The sequence below is a fragment of the Brienomyrus brachyistius genome, chromosome 4, assembly GCF_023856365.1.
Source record: "Brienomyrus brachyistius isolate T26 chromosome 4, BBRACH_0.4, whole genome shotgun sequence".
NCBI classification, from domain to species: Eukaryota; Metazoa; Chordata; class Actinopteri; order Osteoglossiformes; family Mormyridae; genus Brienomyrus; species Brienomyrus brachyistius.
The window spans coordinates 18,100,843-18,120,932 of record NC_064536.1 but is presented as its reverse complement, the minus strand read 5'-3'; the positions used below and the strand labels follow the sequence as shown (position 1 = coordinate 18,120,932).

General features: G+C 41.9%; 1 protein-coding gene and 1 long non-coding RNA gene across 3 annotated transcripts in view; both read left to right on the top strand.

Moving 5' to 3' along the window:
* The window catches only part of LOC125740132 (uncharacterized), a 149,722-nt gene that overhangs the window by 28,203 nt on the left and 101,429 nt on the right, over positions 1 to 20,090 (top strand). The gene's annotated exons all lie outside the window — the stretch shown is intronic.
* Positions 12,532 to 16,800, top strand: penkb (proenkephalin b). The gene is made up of 3 exons (XM_049010955.1): positions 12,532 to 12,690; positions 12,978 to 13,115; positions 15,523 to 16,800. Exons 2-3 carry the CDS (start codon positions 12,981 to 12,983, stop codon positions 16,150 to 16,152), a joined length of 765 nt encoding a protein of 254 aa, XP_048866912.1. The 5' UTR covers positions 12,532 to 12,690; positions 12,978 to 12,980; the 3' UTR covers positions 16,153 to 16,800.

Here is a 20,090-nt window from a genome sequence, read left to right as displayed (position 1 = left end):
CAGTTTTTGTGCCTGAGTAAATGCTAGAGGATGTTTGTGACCCTGCAGTTATTCAGTCCACAGAGAATTGGTGACTTTTCCTCACTATGCGTGTCAGCACTCCGTGACCCCACTCTGTTATTTTATGTGACCTGCTGCTTCATGGATGGGTTTCTGTTGCACGTAAATGCTTCCACTTTGCAATAATAACACTTACAGTGGGAAGAAATTTCATGAACATACTTATTGCAAAAGTGGCATCCTATGACAGAACCATGCTTGAATTGACTGAGCTCCTCAGAACGACCCATTCTTTCACAAATGTTTGTAAACGTGAATGCATGGCTTGGGGCTTGATTTTATACACCTGTGGCAATGGATCTGAATAAAATACTTAGTCAGTGACTAAGTGGTGTGTCCCAATAATTTTGTCCATTTAGTGAACAGTGAATATACGCACAAGGGAGAGGGTCAAGTTTGATGTCGGAGTGCAGGATCAGTTAATTATCCAGTGCCCCTGGAGCAATTTTTGGAGTTAAGGGTCTTACTCAAAGGCCCAGCAGGGATGTGATTATTCTTTTGAATTTGGACTTCAAACCTGCAAACTTCCAATCACAGACACAAAAGCTTACTGGCTGAGCCATACGCCAAGCAAAGGTGCGGACAGTGAATGGTAAAAGCACCAGAAAACATGGACTGAATGATACTTAAAAAAATGTTAATGCATATTTCATCACCAATCATACAGCCTTATTCAGCGAATAAATTTAATCTGATATTGCGGACTGATATATGATTAGCCAGCTGGTTGTGGGACTTGAACCAGCAACCTTCTGAACCCCATCTCATTATTGGGTTCATAATAAATTGTGTTTTAGAACATAATGGGTATAATATATTTGACCTAATAATCTGCTAATATTTAACATTTATTGCTGAAAATATAATAAACAGACTATAACAGAACCCAGTTCTATTAAATAAATTTAAACTAATTAAATTCCTAAATAAAATATTAATTGACTGTCATATAACCTTAAGTATTCCCTCACAGTACTGTGCCCTGAAGTATAGAGTGTTGCACTTGCAATGTGAAGGTCATGGGTTCTAATCCCAAGGCGCATGCCTGTATTGTAACCTTTCCCCTACTGTAAACTATTTTGGATAAACACATCAAATAAAAGTCACTGTATCTTCTGCTTATTCTGTCATACTCATATCTCCCATGTTAATCGTATATGTCATTCATGTGATTTTCTATCATGCATTTATTGGTATGATCTTATGGATGAATATTGGGAGTTTGTCGGTGCCAGTAAAAGTCAAGATCTTTTTATTATTCCTTCTTCAGTGCACCATAGATTTAAGGACAGCACTCAATTTGGTATAGAAATCCCTGTTATTGATTGAAAGTCGCCTGTTATAATCCCACGTTTTTAATGAGCCCTAGGAGAGAATCTACTTGCCTCACAGTTGAGGTAACTCCCTGGGTATGTTAATGTGCATTACTGTAGGGCCACTCTTTCGCAATGACACCGCAGGAACATGAGCGAGCATTCCATGTTCATTACCACCCCACAGTCTTGTGCAGAAATCTCAGGCAGACACAGAAAATTATGTTTAAATGATCTTCATGTCGGTGTGCAACTATGATATTACGACGGTCAAAGTGTGTCAGCTTTGCAGCGACCGTCCAAAACACCCATGAAAATTTTCGACTCAACCACTCCCCCAACCCTGCTTGACTAATCAATACCCCATTGAGTTAATTAACAAATCAAGTTAATTAATTAATTGAGCTGGTGGAGAAGTTTAAGGAATACATGGAATGGATGAGGTGCCCCTGAGGAGAGGTTAGGGAACTGAAGAGGAGTTGATCTAGACATCCAACAAGATATCAGTCACTTTATGGAGGACAGAGGAAATTCTTTTTTAATTGTTGCTGTTAATTTGCATTTGTTATACTGTTAAATAATATTTTCTTTAGCAAATATACACTTACTTCCAAGCGAAGGCATAGTTGCTGCACTGCCTAAGACTTTTGCACAGTATAGTATGCTGAAAAAAATATTTATATGATTTTTAAAGAATGCCAGTATTTATAATCTTTTCCCCTGCCAGAAAGTAAATTTATTTTCTTTTTTTCTAACGGAACAGGTGATGAAAGGAGTGACTTAAAGTGTTGTGAGTCTACCTCTCATGTCACCTCGTGTATTTGTGACATGACTCAGTGGCGCCATCCAGAGGCCACCCATAAACTCTAAGAGACTTCACGTATGAGACTAAGAGCCCACATCCCAGAGTTGTACAATATGAATGAGCTTAATTTCTCCCCTGTTGTTTACCATAGATCACTCTGGCACATTCCCAGAGCACAGAGAGCCCAGCGGTGACCACAGCCATATCTTTTCCCGTTTTCTTCCCAGTCCATAACAAACGATTTGCTGGAAAGGCAGAAAAACCAGCTTATCTCAGCTTCTTCCACTTACTACATAATGGCTAAACAATTACCGCTTGATGACACTCCTCGCCCACGTCCATCAGCTCTTTGACACCTGCATTCCTCCTCTGCTTTCTTACTGCAGATGAACTGAGAAAGAATGTGCAGCGTTTCATCTAGGGAATAATCTTCTAATGCTGCTAACTTGCTAGCAAATAACATACTACTGGATGCTAAGGATGCTAAAAATAGAAGAGGTTTAAAATTAGCGTTGCCAGACAAAAACCATGTTAATTGTTAAATATGATCTTATGATGTTTATGAAAACACTATAAAAACAACAGTCACTATAAACTTCAGGGTCTCGATCGATCTCTCAGCACTTTATTTAGCTAACGCTACATGCCACACAACAGGAATATTTACATTGAAAATGATGATATTTTTCAGGTCAGAAAGTCAATGAGACAAATAAAATACGATTTGATTCCACTTTTATCTAAATACTTCACTACACAGCCTCCGAGTGATAAACAACAACTATTCTGAAAATAAATAAAAATTAAACAACAGAAAACAGGCTAGTTAATCATTAGCACCCCCTGAGATAATGTTCTGGAAGCGGCACTTGGGTATTTCGGTTGCTGTCCTCCAGCGTAAGAGACCTACATTTTGGATTACTTCCCCATTCTTCTTTCCAAGACTCTTCCAGTCATATTCAGAGCAGTTCTTGGTGGAATTATAGTGTCCTGCTATAGGTGAGGTGTTAGTGGCGTTACATACCTTCCCCTTCTTATTGATGATCCTGGCAGTATTCTAAGGATTTGTTAAGACCAACTTACCACTCCAGGAGTCCTAATAATGTAAATGGCAGAAATACAGTATATAGCACATTTTTCAGCGTCAGGGTGCGGTGTGCTGATCGTCCGTTATTGTTTACCCCACTCAAAAAAATCCCCACCCTCCAGATGTTTAAAAACTAAAAAAGAAAAAAACAATAGCTAGTGAGTAGAACACGTAGCTTCAGTATCTCCTAAGTAAGAAACTTCTTTATCTAATATTTTGTTTTGACTGTGGCCAGACAAACACACGCAGGGGGGGGGCCCAAACCTCCAGCGGCCCCATGCCCCATATAACAGGCCCTTTTTAAAAATAAGTGCAGTGGACAGAAGTTCCTGGGCGAGATCCAGAGACAAGCCCGTCACTTACCTGCAAGCAGACAACTGGCAATTGACAGTGAATTGGTTAATAGCCAATTACCATTCACTCACGATCATTTAGGAAGGCTGCAGGTTATAAAACAGACTCTCTGGGTTTATTAGGGGAAGAGATTTGGCCTGCGGTTAAAACCAAGCTTGTAATAAAATCCCTGTTATGTCCTTTGAATCTCAGTGTCATTATGCTTTATGGAAGTGACCTGGTCATATTCTATACAGAGAGCCATGGAAACTAGTACAGCAGCATTAATGGCATATTAACAAAATGTGAAAGTTAGTCATGATAAGGTGCAGTAAAATAGTCAAGCTTCATTGTGGATTTATCTGCCGAGATCGAGAACAGTCCTGCAGCATGTGACCGTGCACTCAGCATCCTGCACATTAATCAGCTCCATAAGATACACTCGGACTTGACCATCCAATTACTTATCAGCAAGCAAGAGAACAATTTTGAAGCCTGTCAGGGATTTAATAGGAAACTAGTGAACAGAATCAGGAGGAGCTTGAAACGGCCATATTTTCTGCTTCTGGATGCTGTTCTTGCTGGAGCATCTTAAATTCGCTGCAGGGCAGCGAGGGGCCTGTGCTCTCTGGTGCGACGACATCACAAGAGCCTGATCCGCCACAGACAAATCGACATTAATTTTTCATCGCCCTACTTCTGTGGTATCTCTGAACTTTAGGAGGTGCATGTTAGATAAGCAAGTTAACATGAGGATTTAGGACAATTCGGTGTTGAAAATAATAGCTAAGCTTCAAGCTAGCGCATGAAATTTCAAAACCTCAAAGCTCAGAGCTACGAATAACGGATTCTTATCTATATTGGTATCTGCCAGCAGTTTAACAGAGGAAGCTTTCTGACAGCAGGAATTACTAAAGCGCCTGAGTGGCTGGATGTTATGCTACTCCTGAGGATGAGTTTTCTCATCCTATCTGTTTGATTTTCTCTACAATCCCAGCCAAAATGACAGCTTTCTTTAAATGTTTATTCGGGATGCTCTGTCTGTCCTCCCACATTTATTAATCCCACTTTCCCAGAAATGAACACCATTTTCCTAAATAGAGTTCCAATTCCCAGCCAAAACCCCATGTTACATGGTTATGTCTCCTGTTCCTATCAGAGAGAATTTCACACTATTATGTGATTTAGGTAAAGACCATCAAAACCTCAAAAAAATCTCAATAAAATACCTTCCTGTCTGGATTACACAGGATAGATGCTTACAAAGTCTTTGGGGGGGGGGGGGGGGGGGTGGGGCTTTCTTAAAAAGTAGCTCACAGTGCAGCAAGTTTGGGACATAAGCTGTATTCTCTGTGCTATGGTTATAAACCCACCATGCTTTGCTGCCTTCGAAATTAGCTAAAACGAGGAAGCCAAGTTCTATATTTTTTTTATAATTTGTTTCTTTTCAAAACTGAGAAAAATCCAAGGTTGTTCCCTACATCCCTGCTGTACACTGTTAAGTGGATTCGCTCAGAAGCAAGGTCAGCCTCTTCACCCAACAAGTCCAGTAAAACCACATATACAAATCTCACAAACACTCTAAAATATAGATCTTTCTCCATAGCTAGAAGCTGTATAATAAGCCCCTTTCAATGTACTGGGCAGTGGCTGAAGTGAAATGCAGAGCTGGTGATCTATGGTGTAAGTATTTCTTTGCAGGACGTTTTTTCCTGCCCATGCTTGAGATACTCTTGAGTGGCCACAGATTTGCTTTTCTCAGGTTTTGGAAGTGAGGTTCAGGGGAGGATTAACCTATCTGTGGGCCCCTAGGCTGACATCAGCATGGACACAGAGGTGGCTGATGTAACTAACCAGCCCATATTTCCTAAGGCGGGGGGGGGGGGGGGGGGGGGGCTGATGTCTGCCAGGGCCCTAAGATGTAGCCTACGATGGCCTTTGCTATTTGTTTGCAACAGTTTTCATTAGCAGGGGGCATACTTCCCCCACAGTGATGTGCCATAAGATCCATGGACCCTGTTATAATTCATTCTACAATTCGTTCCTCTTTATATATTATATTGCGCTGTTGTCATTTTGCACTGTGTATATGCTGTACTTCTGGCTGAAGTGCTGTAGTTTACATTAATTTTCATTATCAATAATGCAAGTGCCTTAAAACCATCCTATGAGATTGAGTTCATCCTCCTTCCTCCTGTCACCATGTCTGTCGCAGAGTCTCTTGCAGAAAATGTATGGATGATGGCTGGATAATTTGATCGATATCCTGAGAGCAAAACTGCAGTTATAACTCACGAATGGCCTATTTCTGAACATAGCAGTTTCACTACTGGAATTTGAACACTCATCTGTATCTGACATTCTTTGCATTGTCTCCATTTATTGTTGCTTATTATTTACTATTACTGTTGGTTAATGTCAAATTATTACTGTCCATCACAAGGCATGAGGCAGGGGGACACCCTGGATGGGATGCCAGTCCATCACAGGGGATGAGGCAGAGGGACACCCTGGACGGGATGCCAGTCCATCACAGGGGATGAGGCAGAGGGACACCCTGGATGGGATACCAGTGCATCGCAAGGCACGAGGCAGGGGGACACCCTGGATGGGATACCAGTGCATCGCAAGGCACGAGGCAGGGGGACACCCTGGATGGGATGCCAGTCCATCACAGGGGATGAGGCAGAGGGACACCCTGGACGGGATGCCAGTCCATCACAGGGGATGAGGCAGAGGGACACCCTGGACGGGATTCCAGTCCATCACAGGGGATGAGGCAGAGGTACACCCTGGACGGGATGCCAGTCCATCACAGGGCATGAGGCAGGGGGACACCCTGGATGGGATACCAGTGCATCACAAGGCACGAGGCAGGGGGACACCCTGGACGGGATGCCAGTCCATCACAGGGCATGAGGCAGAGGGACACCCTGGATGGGATGCCAGTACATCACAGGGCACAAGGCCAGGGGACACTCTGGACGGGATGCCAGTCCATCACAGGGCACGAGGCAGGGGGACACTCTGGACGGGATGCCAGTCCATCACAGAGTGGGGAAGCAATTAAAAAGGCCAGTAGGATGTTGGGTTACATCTCTAGGTGTGTGGAGTTTTAAGTCAAGGGAGGTGATGCTAAGATTATACAATTCCTTGATAAAACCTCACCTAGAATATTGAGTGCACCTAAGATTGCTTACATTACCTAAAAAGGACATTACTGCCTTTATAAAGGTTTAATACAGGGCTACAAGAATGTTTTCTGGTCTTAGAGGAATGTCTTATGAGGAGAGGTTAGCTGAGCTGAATCTATTCAGCCTTGAGCAAAGGAGACTAAGGGGGGACATGATCCAGGTATATATCTAACAGGTCTGGATGCTGTTCAACCAAATAGCTACTTCAATATTAGTTCACATACAAGAACTCATGGCCATAGGTGGAAATGAGCGGGAGAACATTTTAAACTGGATTGGAGAAAGCACTTCTTTACACAGCATGTAGTTGGAGTATGGAATAGTCTCCCTGTTTGTGTAGTGCAGTGGTTCTCAAACTCAGTCCTCAGGCCTCACTACCCTGCTTGTTTCCCAGCTATCCCTACCCTACACACTGCTGATTACCTGGATCAGGTGTGTTCAGTCAATCAGAAGCTGAAAGACAGCTGGGACTTGTGTGTGGGGCAGGGATAGCAGGAAAACAAGCAGGGCAGCGGGTCCAGAGGACTGACTTTGAGAACCACTGGCGTAATGCAAGCTAAAAGCTTGGGTTCCTTTAAATCAGAGCTCGAAAAGATTTGAACAACTCTGAGCTATTAGTTGAGTTCTCTCCAAACGAGCTTGATGGGCCGAATGGCCTCCTCTCGTTTGTAAATTTCTTATGTTCTTATGACACATGGATGGGCTATTAGTCCTTCACAGGGACATAAATTCATGCATCCATACATCCCATTAAAAAAGATGGTTGAAGGGATATAAAATAATAATCTTATACACTTAACAAAGTTTAACTAATCGTTTTTATCTTTATGCTGTATATATTGTTTTTATGTATATGCCACAACAAATAAACTATAATTAAAATATAATTCAAATAGCTTGAAACTGGGCTTTTATTTTCATAGAAAGTGTCCTATTGTTTCTTCGTATGAGGCTGCCCTCCAAATGAACTGTGGTAATCTGGAAAAAGCCCCCCCCCTGCCCCCACACCGCAATAATATGACATTACAGTTCAGCTGTATGTCAGCGTTTGGCTGTCATCCCTGTCAAAAACGGAGCATGAATATTCATATTCATAATAATCAGGAGCGGCAGGCAGTTCAGAGGATTAGAGCTGTGTTTCCCAATCCGGTCCTCATGGACCCCCAGACAGTCCACATTTTTGGGAGTAAAAAAACATCTGGGAGCGAAAACATGGACTGTCTGGGGGTCCCCAAAGACTGAGGAGGGAAGCAGTGGGTTAGGGCACTGTGCCTGCGATCGGAAGGTCAACAGTTCAAATCCCAAGGTCATCAGAGTGATATCATTGTGGGCCCGTAACCCCCAATTGGTCCAGGGACCTTCCTTTTCCAATTGCATGACATTTTGGATAAAATCATCTCCTAAAGAAATAAAATGCAATAATACTGTAAATATAAATGTTTTAATGCCTATTTTAACTCAGAATTGTTTTTAGCTGGTCACAGTGGAGCCTGGATCCAAACCCCAAGCAGCACAAGGCATAATTCAGAGGGCACCATGGTTGAGATGCCAGTGCATTTCTGTGACGTCGCATGCTGGATGAACAGGCAGGGAGCAAGGAATCAAGGATCGGAAACAGAAAGTCGGGAATGATACCAACAGTGAGGGACTTCAAGGACAGGACTGGGGAAACCCTAATTAAACACACAGGACAAAATGGGAATGACATGAAACAGCTGGTCACAATCGGGATTGCACGCGGGGTTAATGAGGGGGCGTGGCACACAGGAGGACCAGACAAGCAGGTCATGACAATACAGACACTGTGAAACACATCATTCATAAATATATAGTATTAATGCAGCATCGTTGACTGGCCTACATCAGAGAAGTGGAAAATGACTGTTTCCCCAACAATGAAACTTTTAATGGGACTGAAGTTTTCTGTCGCTCCTGTGTACTATGTGCATGCTGATCAAGACCCGCAGCCATTTGTCAGAGTCAATACTCACCTCATGAGGGTGACTGTGAGATGCAGATGGATGTATTTCAGGCAGGGGGCGGGGGAGTGTGTTTGATTGCTGCACAGTGCCTAAATGTGCATGATCTGTAAGCGATACCTCTAGCAAGGCCATAGTTTTTAGTGTTTGAGGGAATCTGCTGCAGGGATTTCTGTATTTGATAAGACTCAGTGTCTGTGTGGGATTGTGCACATTTTATATATTCCTATTACTGTGGGGACTCTCCATTCATTTATATGGGGATAACGCTAATCCTAACTACCGCATGATAACCTAAACTCTCACCCAGCCCTAACCTTAAACACACATGACTTTTTTTGCATTTTTCATTTTTTGATTGTATTCACAGATTTTTCTAAATTCGCAGTTTATATTGTAGGTAATTATTATGTGATAAACACAAACCTGCGTGTTTGTGTGTGTGCATGCTGTCACGACTGTCGCGACAAAGGACTCAGTCGGGCAGGCATGGTGGAAAAGCAAAAGGAGTTTATTGAACTTAAAGAACAAAGATTAGAAATAAACAGGTCACAGGGGATCAAAACAGGAGGACTGGTCACAAGCAAAAAGGTGATACGACATCAATGACAATGACGAGATAAACAGGTACGATATCAATGACAATGACATAGACTAACAGGTACGATATCAATGACAATGACATAGACTAACAGGTACAATATCAATGACAATGCCATAGACTAACAGGTACAATATCAATGACAATGCCATAGACTAACATGGGGCAACAAGCATCAGGTGTAGGCCATCGGGATCACATGAGGCAGGAGACAGGAGGGCTAGGAAGAAGTGGCAGGCAGGGTATGACGGTAACCTTCAATCCCCCCCCCCCCCCCCCGAAGTATGCCCTCTGGGCACGAAGGACGAACAGGGAAGGGGACCATGGGGACCGAATGACAGGGAGAACACATGGGGTGGGGAACAGACAGGACACCGGACAAGACAGGGCACAGCAGAACAAACCCCACAAAAAGTCAGAGGGACAGAACCATTGGACAGGTCAGGACTGGCCACACCGCGACTTTGGACCATGGAGCAGGACTTAGGGCAAGGCTCAGAGGGTCCCACTCCAAGTCCTCCAGCTGGGCATTGCCAAAGTCAGCCCTGGTGATGCCTGGGGAGTTGGGTGTCAGCCCGGCAGCGGCCGGTAGGGGACGAGAAGGCCACCTGGGCAATGACTGGAGACGAGGCGGGTGTCGGTCAGAAATCAGGAGACTTGGCTGGAGCTGGCGGGACATCGGGAGACTGGGCTGAGGCAAGGCCAAGACTTTTGGAGGTAAATGGGGCGATGCTGGGACACACTGGAGGTAAGCAGGGTGCAGCCAGGACACCTAAAGGCAAACAGGGACACCTGGAGCGGATTCGGGCAGCACAGTTGCCATGGAGCCAGGGATCAACGCGGGCATCTCATTTTCGCCGCGAAGGCGAGTCCAGTATGACCACCACATGCCAGGAAATTCCCAGAGATCCTACTCCTCCTCAGGCTCTTCAAAGGCGCTGTCATTCAGAGGGTCATTCAGTGGATTGTCCATGAACCACTGAGGCATATGGCCCGGAGGCTTGGGCTGAGGTTGACGGCTCGATGCAGGGGAAAGCGTGCAAGCGAAGGTGCATATCACAAGAGGGATTGCTGCTAGACAGTTTGCGGAGTCCAGTCATTCTGTCATTATTGCCGGGTGGAGAACTAAAAGCAGTTTATTGAACTTAATGAACAAAGGTTAGAAATAAATGGGATCATGGGGGATTAAAACAGGAGGACTGGGCACAGGCAACGAGACTGTATGACGTCAATGAAAAGAGAATAGGACAAACAGGTACTTATGCTGCATTCCATTTACCTTGGAGGTCGGAAGTCGGAGCTGGGAATGACGTCACACCAGAGTTAACCTTATTCCAGCACAGCAAGTCGGAAAGCCATTTAGCAAAACCAGGGACCTGTTTTAAAAAGCAAGATTTCTTGGTTAGCTGAATAACATGGATTTAATTTATCTCGGTGTAAATGACCTTTATCTTCATTCACTTACCTTTAGCCCATACAACCTTAAATCCGTCAAGTTATCCGGCTAAGCAAGAAATTCTGCTTTCTGAAACAGATCCCAGTATTAGCCAGATTAATTGTTAGCCACTGTTATTAATATCAAGTGATAACAACACATTACGCTATATTTTGTGCATAAAGACACTGTAGCAACACATCCAAAGATAGAGGTTAGACAGTACTGTGTGTACGACCGATTTACTGAGACACGAATAAAACAAGAAAGGGCTGATAAACAGTATATAACTACAACTTTCACTTCTGCTGATAAAGGGTGCAGCCATCTTGAATTCTGAGGTCAGGGCCGTATAGATTCCTCTGATTTTCCGAAACGGAATTCCGTCTTCAGGGGGTGTTCAGGTTGAAATTTCAGACTAGAAACTTGGAAATCCCGAGTTATGAGTTCAAATGGAACGTACCAATAAATACAGAGACTAATGTGGGGCAACAAGCATCAGGTGCAGCCCATCAGGGCCACGTGACGTAGGAGACCGGAGGGCCAGGCAGACACGGTGGCCAGGATGTGACACTTACACACTTACTCTCTTCATGAGGACAGATTTTGAAAATCCCCAAGAAAATGGTAACAAAATAACACTTAAAAGGATTCTGAAATAATTTCTGTACAAAAGAAGTACTTAAGAAAGCTTTATTAACGTAGTTCTTGCTGTAAAACAAGTTTATTGAGATGAAACTGCAATAAAATCTGTTAAATGACGGTCCATACGAGAAATGTAGACAACGACTGTCAATTTTTTTGAATGCTAAAAGCAGAGTGAGGTATTTACCGCCATCTTAATTTGCATAAGATAGACATTTTATATATAGCCTATATTAGAAAAACAATAATCATTAGTGCTCCATTCACAGGCAGGCAAATCTCATTTAATCGAACTGATTCATTTTAAATATTAACCATTCAAGAGGCTGAATCATTCCCGAAACAATTTCAAAGTGAATTACAACACAAACATACATATTTTTCATTCTAACCCGTGGCATTACGCTACCCACACTACCAGCCACTGACCAGCTCAGTCTAACATTATATTTCTATACGTAGCTACTTTAGGTTCATCTTGAATCAAATGAAAATGTTTGCAGATATTGACGTGATGATGTTATCTGTAGTCCAAGACCGAGTATGACTGTCCTTTCATACCTGCTCCGATTGTATTTCTATATAAGTAGATTTTTTTAATAACAATTTGTATAACCTGCCTGTCAAAAGGTTTATTAAGACAGAAATGTTCAACATATATACACCTTATGGTATATAATTTTCTTTATCCTGTTATGGAGTCTTCTCGATATTGCAAATGAACAAACAAATAAATTGCATGTCTGCTAGGTTTTTGGGGGTGTTCTGCCATGGAAATATACGTCCAAGTAATCCGAGAAACATCACACCCACTCAAATCCAATCATGGAAAGTCACACTTTAAAGATGCTGAAATAAAACGACGGATCCCGACCAAATCTAAGTAACAGTCGATAAAGTGTAAAAGAAATAGTTTGCTTCTCGTCAGTACACGTCAGGAAATGTTCCCAAGACAATCAGGAGTCACCGACACCCTTCAGACCGCTATTACATTTAAGATCTATTTAGGCGCAGTGTCCCTTGAGCCCCCGGAGCACACGGCGTGGCTCGCGGCTCGGCCCCCCATAGTGTCACGCCGTCACATTTATCAGTGATTGGACTCACCTGCGCCTCATTTCTCCGCCGCTCTTTCCCCCGGAGAGATTGGCTGGCGCCTGTATAAATATTCCGTGCGTAGCTCAAACCGCATCACTGCAGCGCGCAACTTCAGAGGGACTTTGTGCTGCTTGTCGAAACATGTGAGTAGCGCCTTGTGGTCCTAACACCATTTATTAACGACGCATCTGCAACTTTTACATATACTTTAACTCCATATGTCTTTAAAATACTATACGATAAATTAATGGTGTGTTTTAGATTCGGGATGTATCAGATTTAATCGTTTTGTTTTATTTTTTTGTTTCAAATTTGAATTAATGTCTGCGGTTACTCCAGTTAACTGTGAATTTCGTTGTAGTGGTTTTAAAACATTAATAAATGAGTGATAAGTGAAAGTTTTGGGCAGTGTGGTGACTGTGTTTTGCAGCCAATGGCGTTACCGGGGTATTGCTGGAGGGCGCTGCTGGGTGCCTGTGTGCTGCTGATGGTGAAGGCGGATTGCGGCCAGGACTGCGTACGCTGCACTTACCACCTGAAGAGCCCGCACATGCAAATAGACGCCCTGGTGAGTACGATCGTTTTCATTTGAGTACATAGTGCAAAATAAAACCGAACCGGTTTATATCACTCCATACATGCGTTTCGTAGCATCTTGAAAGCAGCTGCCGAATAAGTGTCATTGTGCAGAATAACGCTTGTTCGGTAACTTGAGGGACACTTTCCGTTTCTGCCACGGGGTACGTTAACAAACATTCAAAACTGTAAAATGTGTGTCGATGCTTCAGTAGTTATTAGACATAAAATCCTGATTGTCCTGTGCAATACTATTATTTTGTTAAAGTATTTAGAAAGTACGTCGTGATTGGTAAGCAGTTGTAATACTCCGTATAGTAGTGATTTAATGTAATATAGTGAAAAGAACTGAAAGCTTTTAGTACAGAAAGTGTATGAATAGTTTGCCTTAGGGTAGTGATGTTAAATTGAATGTTATTTCACGGTTGAAGTGTTTAGGTAATGGAGACTACCAATACCAATAAATGCTGCCTGATCGGACTGAGTTACATTAAGTATATAACTACAAGTTACCAAAAAATAAATTCATGGATTTATTGAAGAATAATGGTTGTAAATGTTGCTTTGTCCACGCTTAGTTCCTAGTAGTTGACTTCGGTGAAAGTGTGGATCTCACGTACAGTTGTAATCAAGCTCTTAAACAGCAATATCATTTATTTCCAGTGCACTAAGAAATTCAAAGAAGATATACATTTTAATTGTATTAATGAGTTTGATCAGCTCTGCCATCGTCGTAAATGCAACACTCTGGTGACTCCATTTACAACAGTAAATTTGTGATATTCGTATTGAATACATACAAATTCAAGCCGAAATTATAAGTGCATATGACATATTGTTCACCAATGTCGACTCATTTTAAAGCAGTGCATACGTTTCTAGTGACATGGATTACATTTTGTCATTCTAAGAATTTAACTTAACCGCAATTAGCTTTTGTTATATCGATTAAACAATCGAGCTGGTGAAATTTGCTACGGCTGGAAACTAGATGCCCCGGCCGATACTACGAATTGGAGTTGTGTCGTTTAGTGAAATCTTCAAACCAGTGTTTTTTTTTTTTTTAATTTTATATATATATATATATATATAAAATGTATGATCTTAATCTTTTATTTATTAGAATAATTTAAGATTATTTTTTTCCTCTTGTGCAGTTTCATAGTTTAAACGCAGCCTTATTTCAACATCCGTGGCTAACGCATTACATTGTAAATGGAGACTGGAAGGCAGTGCTTTGTAAATGGAATGTGCGGTTTCTAACGCTAGGTGGCAATATAACGTCATGTAGGCTGCATTAATGAGACAATTATGATTAAAGATATTGATTATATTACGGCAAATTGTGCTGTTTGGGAGGCACTCCAGTCTGTTAAATAAAAACTGCCTGGTTGTTGAGACAGTGCTCATTTTAATTTGTGTTCTGTGATGCAGATCTCTCGTTAGTTACTCTTACGTAATTTGAGTAAGTGTCCGGCAATTTCGGACTACAGAAAAACAATAGACTAGAGCCTTATTTATAACTATATCTTGTTCATGCGTCTAATTAATCGAATTCGCACCACAGCAAAATCGGCAGTATCAATCTCACACTTGGAGGCAATTTAGTTTTACAGCGTTTTTAATAGATCAATAAATACTGTCAGCGTTAACTGCCTTCACATTTGGTATTTTATGAAAACAAAACGATTATAGCGCCGGGTTGGTTCTTTGCATAGGCATCCTTTGTATGGGTTGTCTTTTTTTATAAAGTACGGACATTTGTAAATACTGACTTAGCACGCTGAGATTTGTACGACGGGTATTACGAAAAGGTATATGATTAAGAGAGTCGATAAACAATCGATAGATGTGACGAAGATTATGAAATTTCGTAATTGTTGTTTTCCTTAATTTGATTTTGTAATTTTTAAGAAGTGTGTGGGTTGGGGGTAACCCCGCCCCTTTTGTAGACCCTAGCCATGGGTTGGCACAACGTTCGCTGCTGTTCTCTGCTTTACGCTCAAAGCTTCGGGGATGGGCTCCAGACCCCGGCGACGCTGCATAGGACTAGCAGGTGTAGAAAATTAATGGACGTTCTGTAGGTCTGTCTTTTAAAAGTTAATATTGTATGCAGTTAGTAGTGTATGCAAGTTGATTTTTGCATACATATTACCAAGTAATTAGGTATTTTTCTTTTGTCATTTCAGTATGACCTATTTGTTTACTGCTTTTTTTTTTTTTTTTTTTTATTTTAATCTGTACTTAATGTACCCTGGCAGGGCTGGACTGGCCATTTATATTGGGGACTCCGAAAGTCCACAGCCAATCCTTTTAGTTCCAGTTCAGACCTGCCCACTTGGGATCAATAAACCATGTTTTATTCAAAGTGGCTATTTCTCCCCCCCCCACTGCTTCAGACGTGTACATTAGGATGTGAAGGGAAACTCCCTACAGAGAAGTCCTGGGATCTCTGCAAAGAGGTCCTGCAAGGGGAGAAACCCAACAGCATCACAGAAGATGTGACAGAAAACGAGAAGCAGGGCGATGGTGGACATCAGCTGGCCAAGAAGTACGGAGGCTTCATGAAGAGGTACGGCGGCTTCATGAAGAAGACCGCAGAGCTGTATGACGTGGAGCAGGAGGATCAAGACCACGGCCGGGAGATTCTGGGGAAGAGGTACGGCGGATTCATGAAGAAAGATGGAGAGCCTGAAGTGGACACCGTCACCATACTGAAGGAGATCCTGGGCACTGGGGGAGATGAGGAGGATGATGATGAGATGAGGGGTGATCAGGAGGGTGGGCTGGAGAAACGGTACGGAGGGTTCATGAGAAGCATCAGGAGGAGCTCGGACCTGGAAGACGAGATCAAAGACCTACAGAAACGATACGGTGGCTTCATGAGAAGGGTCGGAAGACCTGAATGGAAGGAAGATCAGAAAAGATATGGTGGCTTCCTCAAACGATACAGAGAAGAAGGTGAGGAGAACAACTCCGAGAACCTACCATACCTGGACAAGAGATACGGCGGATTTATGCTGTATTAGTGTGAAAACGAAAAGACTCTTAAATCCTTATCGCTCATGTCTTGCTTGCAATGGCCATTTTTATTTATTTTTTTTAAACTAGGATGTATGTGTATCTTCTCCATTTGCTATGAACACCAGACGTTTTAGCTGTTTATTTTCTGCAAGTTACCAGGAGCAGCATTACATTGTAATGATGAGGATGTAATGCATTGCGTGTTGCACGCAGTGAAAGATTTGAAACCCTTTTTCCTAGTTGGGGTGGGGAAAACTGAGAAAAAGACCTTTTTTCTATGCATTCTATTGCTTTAACACAAACAGCCACCCACAGCCAGTCAGATGATAAATAGCTTAAAGAATTATTATATGACCATGTAATAAATACCTGTCACTAGAAAATGATAGCCAAGTGTTGGCCGAATGCCTATCAAAAAACCATTAGGACACTCTCTCCTCTACTCTACCTATTGTATGGTTAAAGGTTATGTTTAAGCATAACCGTTTAAATGTGCAACGTCTGTTGCTTTCTGTGGTTTTCGTTAATGTTCCTGCGTGTGTAGTTCCTGAGGCTTGAACTCTATTTTTTTAAAGCACTATTTTATAATTTAAATCGAAGCTGTCTTTCCAGTTGCTTAGTTGTACAGACAACAATAAATTTAATCTGCAGAAGTCGATGTGTTTGTCTTGAATATGCTTGGGCTGGTTTTAATTTAGGAGCCGAACATCATTGTAGTCTTGGATCTTCTCGATGAACCAGAGGAGTCATATTTCACAGACATTCCTTGGACTGTTACTGTCAGCTGTAAAAGATTTTTTTATATGAATATAATACATATCAATCCATGACACATTTTATATGATCTTCAAAATGCACATAACGATGGAAATTTCAAATGAACACCTCTATATATTTTACAAAACACAGCAATTTGTTTCATTGCATTGCTAAGAATCTTTTTTTTTCATTGCATTGCTTCTGGTGTATCTTTTAATTGTCACTATCTTCACGACGACTGGAGCAACATGTGAATTTACACACATTTTCCTGTAGAGTGATATTTGACCTAATACCTCCCTTAAGGGTCAGATGGCAGGCAGTACTACTCTCTGTAGAAAGAGAACATGATTGACAGCAAATCCTTGTGCCGCTTTCAATTAATGTCATAATGTTATGCCAACGCTTCTGTCTCTGTAACCACTAGAATAATCTGAACTGAATTTTTATAAAAGTAATTTCAAATGTCATTAGTGACAAGTTGTTTTCTATAATTGGGTGAATGCCAGAACACAGGAACCCGTGGCTGCTGGTTGAAGCTTGAACAAGCAGCGTTGACTGAGTTTAACTGTACATATTCCATTAACATTCAACATTTCAGAAGGCATTTGTAACATCTTCGCTTAATCTGAGCTCTGAGTCGTCATTCAGATTACTGTTAATGCACAGTAGTAATTCCAGTAGTAGTTATAGTAATGATAGGAATAGATGAAGCGAGATTAATAGTAATAGTAGTGATAATAGGAGTAGCAAAAACATAGTTATTAGTTGTAACTTTTAAAAATGTTAGTTGTAGTAGTTGCAGTAGTAGAAATGATAGTAGTGGTAGTAGTAACATGATTATTATTATTAGTAGTAGTGGTAATCTAAGTAATGGTAATAGTAGAAAAGAAAGTTAGGGATTTTGAACAGTAAAATGGTTCTTGTCTGATTTGATCTTGAAGCCATGGTGTCACATTACAGAGGAAGCTATAATCTGGCAAATGCAATAAGCCAAATTGGTAACACTGACCTACTGAAAGCATTCATTTGTAACTGTTACACAGATGTAGTAACTCCTCCCTATCTCTGAGTGCACTCTGTACCATTGCCACATTGCATGGGCCCCCTCCCTCCAGTCTCTGCCGTGCTCCGGAGATGCGCCGTGTGAGTGGATCGATGTCAGCAAGGTGCCCCCTGTGGCGCGTTGGCATCCTGTCCGGCGAGCCCCGTCATGTGCTTCCTGGGATGGGATCTAGGGTCACCGTGACCCCGGACTGGAGCTGCAGTAATGCAAGAAGGCTGGATAAATGGGGACGATCTATTATTGTTCAGGGTGATGCCTGATTAACCGCAGCAAAGCATCCGCACTGGACTCTGCCTCTGGAACTTTCCAGAAATTGCACTCCACCCCACTCGGGCTAGAATCCTGGCTTAAAAAGTTAAATTCAAGTCAAATCTAGTTCAGCAAAATACGAGAAACGCCTTGATTGTTAATTTATCCTTACAGTTGTTTTAATGTCATTCAGGGTCGTGGCGACAATTAAAACCAATTAAAGATCAAGGACAAACAGTTCTATATATTCTATACCTAAAGTCTTTATGTTCTGCTCATCTTATTCTGGAAAAACCTCACCTGTGGCTAAAAACGTACATATCTTATATAACAGGTTGTATATCGATGCGATGTTAGGCATCAAAGCGAGTCACCAGACGCAGATTTATCGCAATATTTTATATTTTTTTGATAGAAGTATTTTAAATAAGGCAGTTGATGGAAAAGAAATGCAGAGATGGTGCAGCACATTCACCCCCCAAGAGAAGCAGCGTCAAGTCAAGCAGAGTGAATTATATTAGCCAATGAAGTCCTGGATCTCCAGAGTAAGGAAGATTAGAACTGGTCATCAATGTAAGTGAATCTGAAAGAGGAGATAAGATCTTCAAGCAAAGAGAATACACAGCTTCTCCGAGACAAATAAATACAATACCCCAGACTCCAGAGCGTAACTTTGGATGGAACAGTATGATAATCTGGGGGGGTCGTATTGGCCGGTTCTGATTATTGGGGGGGCTTTACAATCTTCCCCCATCCCCCATAATTTACGGCCACCCTCACACTCCTACATATAAAAAACATAAAGTTTCATGATGAAACATCTCTCACACACACACACACACACACACACAGTCACAGAAACAGAAGGTCTCTGCAGGCATATTGGTAAATGTGGTACCACTTTACAGTAAGGCTCCCTCTTACCAATTAGATATGGTAGTAACTCATTAATAATAAAAAGAACTGTTATACCTCGTTTATAATTGTCTATTAATGATTTACAAAATGCTACAACCTAATTAATAGCCTGATTATAAACCATTCATCAACCCTTTACAATGGCAGCCTGGTTGTAAAGCATTATTGTAAATGCTAATGGAGGCCACACACATACACATACACATGCAAACATTCACAAACACAATCACATACACATATGGAATATCTGGCAGGGAAGAAATCTGGCATTCTATCACCGTACCATGCTCGAATCCACTGAGCTCTTCAGAATGACCCATTCTTTCACAAACATTCGCAAACCAGACTGCATGGCTAGGTGATTGATTTTATACATCTATAGCAATGTGTCAGGGTCGGTGCCCATCTGACCCTGTCCCATGTGTCTTGTCCCACTTGGCCAGCAGGTGTCGCTGGCCATCCTGTTCCCCCCTCAGACTTGTAGCCCCTCAGTCCCTAGTGTGTTTCCTTACTACCCAGGATCCATATTCCATATTCCTTACTACCCAGGCCGCCATGTGGCTTAACGGGCCAGGACAGTTGGCCAGGACCCATATTCTTTTTGTTGTGGTGGGTCTTGCACCTGTAGCTTCTAGAATAGGCTCTGGACCGCTTGTGACCATGAATAGGACAAGCGGGTACAGAAAATGGATGGATGGATGGATGGATGGATGAATGGATGGATGTGTTATTGGTGTATGACAGATGTTTGGAGCAATGCAAACCTGGCCAGTATAATAACAATGAACAACGTGAATAATTTACATTTATTCAATTAGCAGATGCTTTTATCCAAAATGATTTACAACAAGGGAACAGAAACCCAGCCTCCCGTGTGTCAGGCAAGAACTGGCCCAATGAACCAGCAATGGAACTAATAATAATAATAATAATGATAATAATAATAATAAT